Raw genomic sequence first — 9,771 nt, forward strand, 5'->3', positions numbered from 1 at the left:
TAACATCGGATCAGAGTGCTTCTCAATTCTCAATCAAATCACCACATATTTGGCCTTCGTTATAGAGGTGCAAACTTACCTAGGGTTAACTAAAATGCCTCAGGCTGTCCTGCTATACTAATCATTCTAGAGCAGGGGCTTTCGCAGCCTAGCATTCGCTGTTGATGCTAGGCCAAAGCCGCGCGAATCTTTCCACACACTTTGCAGCCCATTAGGCTTGAGACGTTCTTCAAACACGCCCGCGTTACAACTTCAAGTACCTCAACAAGGGTACAATATAGCGATCTGTTTACTATCTTGTCTCTAGGCTCGCTAAACCACCCACGAAACTTTGTTAAGGCAGATTACTCTTTGTCTTGAAACATTAGGAGAAAGAAAATATAAACTCCAGTTACGAGTAAAATATTTTTGACACTTATTTGGCTTTTACACCGACGTTTCATCGATTGCAAATAAACTGGGGTAAAACTTCAAATTTCTTGAACAGCAATGTAGATTAGTCTACAGTTTAACAAATTTCTTTGTTTGTCTTGTTTTTTCTTCTTGTTCATTATTGATCTTGTTTGGGGTGGTATTCGTGGCTATCAGCCTCAACAGGCATGCGATACCCGCATAGATAGTATGACCATGTACGATAAAATTGTTCAAATTAACAAATTAACTTTTGACTTAAGAATAAAAAAAACAATGACTTACCCTCCTCGGGGTTGCTGATTGGTCGATGGCTGATTAGACGGCTTTCCTAGAATCTGACTATTAACCACAAGACATTGAAGAATCACACCCAGAAGGGCTGTCAATGAAAACATCCCCACCATATCTTCGATGATTTCCTTGTGCCAAACCGCAGCGTTGTTTGGGTCTTAGAATCTGTGGGAAAACATTGGCCATGTTAATCAATTTGTTCCACTTTTGATATTGAAAAAAAGGGACGATTGCGTTCAAGAGCAGGGTAAGATGAGGGCAAGATGAGGGTAAGATGAGGGTAAGATGAGGGTAAGATGAGGGTAAGATGGGGGTAAGATGAGGGAAAGATGAGGGTAAGATGAGGGCAAGATGGGGGTAAGATGAGGGTAAGATGAGGGCTTGATGAGGGTAAGATGAGGACAAGATGAGGGTAAGATAAGGACAAGATGAGGGTAAGATAAGGACAAGATGAGGGTAAGATGAGGGCGGGGCTTGGGTTGCTGCTTATTCTTTGCTGACCAAATTGGGATTTCGTAAAATCTCTTAGAAACTCTTTTCTGCACTATTGGTTTACCTATGAATAGTTCATATTCAACAGTCATCTTTATAAACATAACATGAAAACTTAAATGATAAAAATGCATTATTTAGCAGTGTTTAAATCAGAAGAATAAACAAATGATTGGTTCCATTATGAAAAAAGTTTAATATTTTCGTGATGATTCGACCCTGACAACAGAACCTGGCGACAAGGCGATGCAAAGTATCTGTTCCAAACTTTAGAAGAAATACGTTCTCGGTTGTTTCCAATCAATTACAAAAACCCTGCAGATAGATAACTGAACCAGAGTTGTGACATGTTTATGTGTATAGTGCAGGCTCTGAATTCAATAATCCATAGACTTTAATCATATTTAATCTATATCTACAACATTATTTCTTTGTAATCCTTGGGACACCAAGAGCATGTCTGGCTTTGAAGGCATGTTCTCGAATGACCATTATAAGCTTTGGCATACGAATCAGTTTTCAAAGTGTTAACAAGGGGCTGCATTGATCAATGCCACGGTTCCGCCTAAAATCTAATGGTCATACACCGCAATATGTTAACTCTCATATGACATTGCCTAGTAATTTAAAACTTTCATTTATTTGTCATGTGTAACATGACAACTTGCTATACACTGTGGCAGAAAACTCCATAACCTTTTCAATATCTCCTTGCCGATTGGGCGATTATGTACTTCCCAAAAGCCAGCTGGGGACAAAAATTTTGATATATCGCTAGCCATATACTTGATCCTTAAAGATACAAAAATTATTCTTTGAATCTAAGAGATAAGATCAAAACACTAGCCTTTTCTCAGTATCTACGACGGCCAGTTCAAAGCAGTGGTTCCGTTTAATTTCCCTTCGATTTGACTATCAATCAATTTGAATCCCAGTGTATTTGCTACTTATCAGTGAACAACTCCTCTTTCATCAGTTTTATCTATCTCTAGCGTATTACATTTTACACATGATGCTGCCAACGCTACAATCTCCCCCCTTAACCATCCCCTTGGAAAGCAATAACACATGACAAGGCTCCCTTCAGTCATATTTTCCCCCTACTTTCAGAACACTAGTTATCCCCCTTCTTATTTTATCCCGGCCTCGCTGTCTACCTTCAAACTACACCTTCGAAATTGTTCCTTTCACTCCTCCAACTGATGTTAATATGGTACTCTTGGTCTTATCAAAATGTATTTTTTCAAAGAATTGGTGTTTGTGTAAGAAAATAAAACTTTGAATAAAACTCCGATTATATGCAACATAGAGTTATCTAATCTGGCAGCTTACTGTGAAGGTGAATATATGGTTTAGGAAGCTCGCTTACATTCTATCTTATACAGGCGTTAACACGCAACGAGGCCTTTAGCTTCAAGTGTCAACCATGAAGTATTTTTCAATATTGTCCTAAAGAAAATTTGAACTCGAATACTTTTGTTTCTTTCCGATTGTGAATAATCGCTAACCAGGGTATTTGTTTGCGGGTGGTCAGCTAAACCAAAGTTTGTTATTAAAATCACAACACTGAAATCCGATTGGCGAGGCAATGCTGTTAGTCTAACGTTACACCACGATGCTAAGCCAATGTCCTGACATAATGCTATACTGTTGCAATCTTGGTCAGCTATGGGTAAGTTTAAGAGACACTGCTCCCTACCAATGCTTCAAGAGCTTTATTTCTCTACGAATGAAGCAATCTTTCATCAGCCTCTGCTCGAATAGCCAAGACAGGCACTGTCAACTCGGAATTATTCCAAAGTTTACTAGAGAAGCTTCGAACACTAGGCATTAGATGTGAAATATAATTTTATCAAATTTCATACAGTTTGGTATCAAATACAAATATGAAATTGAGCAAAGGGAGTTCTACTTCTGGGGATTTATATTCACAATGACATTTTTCTTGACTTGCCCGAAGCCAAAACAGCAAATAACACCAAACAGAGACTGGCTGCCCCCAACGAGGCAAAACAAGGAGTTGAATAAGATGCAACAAACACAAGACAACACAAAAGAGCATGGAACAGAAATAATCGAATGAGCAATCAAGAATTGACTCTGTAATGGATCTCCTGCGCCAAAATCAAGGAATTCAAACTGGGGGAATCTTAGGCCTAGGAAAGAAATTCAACTTACCAGATGAATTTCTCTACCGAAAACTGCGGCTCTAACAAGAAGCGATTCAACGCACTATAGCATTTTCTTTTATTTAAAATTTTTAAACTTTAGTGACCGGTGGGTTGTCTGAGTAATGAATACCCATACAATAACGTTGCATCGTAGTTTGAAAAATCTACTCTTTCATAAGTTTTAACGTAAGAAGCTCGCAGCTTCACAGACCAACTTTTTGCTCAGTTACTTCTACCCTCATATTCCATTGACGCAAAATTTCTCTCTGATAGTGCATACGTGCTCGCATACGTGCTCGCATACGTGTCCCTCTAGATTTCCAAGATTGATATCAGGAATAAGAGTTTAACCCAGCGTTCTTGAGGTTTTAGACGCAAAAAGTACATAATTAGAGGCTAAAGGGCTTTAGAAGCAAAGGTTGTATTTGCAGTAGAGGGAAACCGCCTATGCAAGATTCAGGAAATGTATTTCCCGTTCCTGATTGATTTTAATGCGGGAAATCTTATCGGTATGTTAAGAAAAGCAACGACTGCAACAATAAAATGTTTTTTGATGTAACCGCTGAAACGATCCCCCCTGATGCATACTTTAAATCATTGTGGATATTTCCTTCACCTCATTTGACAAAACAACAACAGAATAGGTTTCTATATGTTTCCTCCGGACAAGAACAAGCAGTAAACTAATTAAATAACAAAACAAATAGACTCAGTACAGTGTCTTGAGTAAAATTTTAACTTTTAACCATAAAAATGCGATTAGTTCAGGCTACTTTGAACAATATACATTGGCATAGACCGCCTTGTGACTGAAGACACCAACTGAAGACACATATAGAAAGATAGTCTATGATCTGAATATGGATCTAGTACTCAGAGAAAAGCAAATCCATTCTTACAAAAAACTGGCACCAATAAATCGTTTGTCTAATGTAACTATTGATAGATTCCTATATCCTTTTTGAGTATAGATTTTAATACATTCAGAATACAGATTGCAAAATATGCCCCCATTTCTTATCTATGATAAGTAGTCCCTCTTTCCGATTGAAGCGTATCTGAAGCTGGACAAAATGCTGTTTACGAAACAACTGTATCTCTTGCAAAAGAGCAATGGCTCCAGAATACCTAATTGCTTCAGTTTTCGCCTAGAGCGTACAAAGGAAATACATTCGTCCATATACGTCTCCCCTATAAAATGGCGAGGGAAGTAAGGTCTCGCCACTACATTTTTGCAATAAAAACCCATGCCCTTAGTGCAGTGATGCAGAATTGTTGAGAATAAACGTCAATCTGAGAATGAGCTGCTCTTGGAGTGCATGGACTGTCAGCCAATTAGATGAGCTGTCAGCAAAGTTGCAATCTAGTACATACTGAGCCTAAATCTGAGAGAATCCGCTGAAGCTTGTAGATTATCCTACAGAGTGATCCGTTCCAAACTTCATCGCCACCCAAATATCTCGTAGAAAGACATGCTATTTTGGGAATCTGTATTTATAGATAGGTTTGCACAAGGGTTTACTATTACACATCTTCTGATGGCGGTCATGGGAATAACAGGGTAGGGATAATCAACTCAGCACCACCATGCAGATATTAAAGAAGTCCTCTTTAATTACTTCTGGTTGGCCATGAAATTACAAACTTTTAAGCTGCAATAAGGTCTTCGTTAAATAATGCAATCGTTGTGGCACAGTGTCAGTCTCTGTTAAGTTACCTGTAGCCTTTTGCAACATTTGAATTTGGCGCATGCATCTCGTTTAGTTTAAGTAAAACCCTGCTTCCATGGCTTTTAAAAAATCTGACTTTTAAAGTCTGAAATATCCTTGTATAAAAGTGCGATCTAGCCATGATCCGATCCGAATTCCAACTATGAAGGAAGGGCTTTTCCCCGAGTGGTAAAAAGTGTCAAAATCCACTTTTAATAAATTCAAATCTTTTGAAATTAATTAAGCACAGTCTCTTCTTGACTAAATCATAGTGATGTTGCAAATAAAACAGTGATCGTGTCATAAATTAGCAACCATGAAAGAAACATTAACCCAACTTACCAGGCAACGTGTGTGGATTCTGCTCCTTCTTCTGCGTTATGCGATTAGCTTCTCAACATAAATTCCAGACAACTTGCTAATCACTGAGAGTTGTGTCAGCATGACCGTTGAACTTGCTGAACAGTTAAGTTGCTAAATAAGGAACTGGCGAGTTTGTATCCTCTAGGCAAATTTAAATCATTCGTGGTTTTCTGGCTAATTTGCAATTTAAACAGTCGATTCCAGTGTCTGGTTCACAAAACCTTGAAATGCTAATTTTGGGTACGCTTATCAAAACTGTCTTAACCCAAGACAAGGAGTGTGTAATTAATATTTGTTTTTTGTTGCTATCGTGGAAACCATTGCGTTCACAATGACAACCAGCCCTGTTGCGAGAAAGATATTTTGAATGCTATCTCAGGAGCAATGCTTCAAAACTGGGGATATTTAGAAAAATCCACTTGTTATTTCCACTTGTTAAGGGCATCTTGAAAACACGTAAAGCAGTACCAGAATCATGATGATTTGAACTTAAACGAACTTATGATTAATTACAGTTTTCTACATAACATTTCTATTTTCTACTCATGTGATAAAACCTTATTCTTATACCTTATTTGCCTTTCCTAGTTAACAAACATACTTAACATACATATCTTTCTGCTGTCATCTACATTAGTTCTCTTGCGTCATCTCAAAAAACTATTAATCTTGATGTTTATTATTCCAGGGGAATAGAGAAGCTACAGCAACACAATGAGAGTAGCTACTATAAACAAGGAAAAATCATCTGTTCCGATTGTAGCAAACATTTTAACCCCTTGTTTTGCATAGTTGTAACTTATAGTAACTCGTAGTTAGAGACCGTAACCTCTTTCGAATAATAAGTAAGAAGACTTGACCTTCATAGGAAACATACCTCCATTCAACTCAATGGAAACTCTACGTAAGGCTTTATGAATGAATCCAAAACCAAATTTTATCAATGAACTCGCAATGATCTCTGTCGAATGTACTATGATTATTTTTGCGCAAATTATTAACACAACAAAGGGGGGGGGCAAAGATCGTTCGAGTCAGAAACGAGTACACTTTCACACCTTGTTCAGTTTTGCAGATGACATCCACGTACCATTTACATCCACCCACTGTAGTTTTAGCCAAGGAACGCGGAGCATATTATATAGGTTGAGAGGGCTAAGACGTTTTTCAGGGGGCTGAACATGCTTATGCCAAGAGCAAGGCATTTTTTGTATGGTTATAAGTACATTTTGGAAGTTATTGGGCCCCCTTCTTCCGCAGTCCCTGTTTTTAGCATCCCTACAAGTTGTGGAATTTTCTTACCGTTTTTCCAACTTTAGCCTTCCCTTTCTAAAGATGTTCTTGGCTTTGAATACCTTTAAGGGTTTTGTTACTATGTTTTTAAAAACTACTTGTAGTGACTGATTTTCATTCACGAATTGGGCAGGGTGCTTGTGAATGAGTTTTTCATACACAAATCCATGAATAGGCAGGCAGTGGTGAGAGTTCCCTGAATGGGATGGTCTGTGATTGCCTGTGTGGAAAGCTTGTAATCTGTGAGGATACATTATTCATTGTTACATAACATATTACGGCTATAATCCTTTAATTAACTTTAAAATCAATCTTTTCCTTATTAATATAAAAATGATAATATCAGCAACAGATAATTCCAAACAAAACGTATTCACTTCACAATCATTCGTAATTAGCTATTCTCTAAAGCGTTTCTTGGCTGTTGTGGATTAATACGAAAGTTGTGGAAGTTTCGTTTTATAATCATGAAGGATTAAACCGTAGTGACGTAAGCTCTTCATTCGCAATTCTTATAAAAATGTATTTGTTTGATAGATTTTAGGGTTCGTTGCTTTTTATGCCTGTTGAGTGGGATTCTGTTAATAGTGAATTGACAAAAGGTTGTGACAAAGGTCCTAGCAAAATTTGTTCTGTTTGGCTTGAAGCTTTTAACGTTGTAGCTCACGAAACAAGAGACTTTAACTTCAAATGGACTTAGTAGATAACATTTATAAACGGAGTTACAACAAAGCAAAAAGTCCTCTGTATTTACGTGAGTGTTTACATGAATGATTACGCATCTGCCTCGTGTTTTGACTTCGACGATTTCCTGTCCCTGGTTAAAAGAAACTCAATGCGGCCACTATTTTTTATCGCAAAAGCGGCCAACTTGGCTTTTATGTAACAAAACTTTTCCCAATAAACTATTTGAAAGAAAGGTATTTTAAGATCAGATGACTTTGTGCTAAGATCGTTCATGTTAGTGGAAATAGACTGTTTTGTACTTAGCATTGTCCTGTTTAAGCAGCAAAGCTCGACAGTATTCATTGATGTCAACGGCTGTTAATAACACCATATTAGAAGCAAATGATTTGGTGTAGGATTGGATATTCCAAACCAGGGTCCAAAATAGTTTGCTATAAATACACATTTGGTCTAGTGACAGTGGCACATGGTGTACCTGATAATTTGGTGAAGAAAATGCGCTTAACAATTAGGAGAAACGGTTTCCGGAACTGAATGACCGCCGTGACCACAGCATTGATGAATAAACTCCTGAATGTGGATCGAGTAATTTTGAAGTTAAATTCGGCTAGCAGTAGTCAGGTTCGATTAGTCAATGGACAATGGATAGACGGGGGTAGATTTACAACAGAATCAAAACTCTGCTTCGCCTATTTTACAATAGGAGGATCGATCGACCCCAGACACTGGCTTGGGCAAACATATGATCAATGTCAAAGGAAGTTTCTTTGGCAAGGTTTCAAGATCACTTCGGTGGACCTTTTTCGGATAGCATGAACAATGTCCTTTTTGCATTGAGTAGAAATTTCCTTTGATCAGCGTCTCAGCGGCAGGCAGACGTGAAATAACAGTTGGACCTAGCAAGTGACTGCCAGTTCCCACCCATCCTAACCTCAACAATGCTCGTCAACAATAGATCCCGTAGTCAAACCCTGTTCGAACAGTCAAAATCGTGCTCCTGTTTAGGCAGCCGACATTATCGTGTAGATTAATAAACAAAGCGTGTTTCTTGACTTGATCGGTGGGTTGCTGAGAAATAAAATGATCAACTCTCTCTCCAACCTGACAACCATTATGTTCTGTAAGCCTTTAGCTGTTCGAAGGGGTTCGTTCATTCAATTATTGTGGTAGGGCTTTCGCATGGTCAAATTATCCTAAGAAATGCTTCTATAAGAAAGCGGTAATGGTCAAAACAGCACGATAACTTTGTTTGCTTAAAATATATAGCATTTGGTACAGAACGAAGAGTTATGGGCCCGAAACCGAGGATAGGGTGCGTTATGTCTTTGCCATTGGACCCAACTTAAAACAAATGACACTTCACACATTTGTACAGCTTTTATAAAAGGGTCATTAACTAGTGCAGTGGCGCTATCAATGTAAACGCAGTTTCGCTCAGGCGTCTGTTCATACAAAAAAGATCATTCAAAGAATAGTTTCATTCATAACTCATGCCCACGATATCAGAAAAGAAAAAAGTGTTTACAAATGGTCGCCCATCTACATCAAAGCGGTGATGAGATTGAGCATGGTCCGGTTGTAACAAGGCATCGATTCAACAGGTTTTAGATATGAGGAACCAATTCATGTCAATTAACGTTCCCTATTAACAATTGTAAGACGATTGTGGGGTCGTACGTTAGCCTGCGGCAGGGCGCAACCGTTCAGCTCTCTTGATATTCGATACAATCAATGAGAAGTCCTCAGATTTCTTAATTAAATTGAAACGTACCTGATGAAAACGTTTGCTCTCGTAAAGTGGTAAGCCAAGTGCTTCTGTTTGTGTTGTTTCACGGTGTCTTTGTTGTGTATAGTTGTTAAAAATTTCGTCCGAGGCCAGCGTCGACTTTCATAAGTGCGCTCTGCCTCGACTGAACCCTTCTAACCTCCACAAATAATAAGGGCTTTGTAGCAATGAATTTTCCACACTTGGCTGTTCCTCAAACCGCAAGTTGTCAAACTCCAGATGAAGACTAACATTGCATGCAGGCTTCGCTTCTGGAATTAATTACTCCCAAAAAAGGACTGAACAGGAAGTGACGAATACACACTTCCGAGTAACAGAGAGGATAGAATAAAGGGACAAGCGGAGATAAATTTTCTGCAATATCAATAGAAAAGGTGGATTGCAATACATACATAAATCTCTGCTTTCTTCTCTCCTTCCGCAAGAGTATCCTTTTCTTTTTCAAGATATGTGATTTGCAGTTTGTTTATTAAATTTATTGTAGAAGACCGTCTAATGTTAGGCAACTGAACAGACATCTATCCATCACGTGCTACTGTGGTCTTCTTGCCGTACATAGGGAAAC

At 38.3% G+C, this 9,771-nt stretch overlaps 1 protein-coding gene across 2 annotated transcripts in view; it reads right to left on the bottom strand.

The window, feature by feature from the left end:
* Positions 1-9,416, bottom strand: part of LOC135687370 (fibrillin-2) — a 52,763-nt gene extending 43,347 nt beyond the window's left edge. For both annotated transcript variants that reach the window (XM_089114629.1, XM_065203912.2), the window contains exons 1-2: positions 9,192-9,416; positions 697-870 (exon numbers count right to left, since the gene is read on the bottom strand). In XM_089114629.1, coding sequence (XP_088970755.1) covers positions 697-818 — 122 coding nt within the window. In that variant the 5' untranslated portion in view covers positions 819-870; positions 9,192-9,416. The remainder of the gene's footprint in view (positions 1-696; positions 871-9,191) is intronic.
* Positions 9,417-9,771: the final 355 nt, after the last annotated feature.

Source organism: Rhopilema esculentum, chromosome 20, assembly GCF_057945365.1.
Source record: "Rhopilema esculentum isolate cy_ngs chromosome 20, ASM5794536v1, whole genome shotgun sequence".
NCBI classification, from domain to species: Eukaryota; Metazoa; Cnidaria; class Scyphozoa; order Rhizostomeae; family Rhizostomatidae; genus Rhopilema; species Rhopilema esculentum.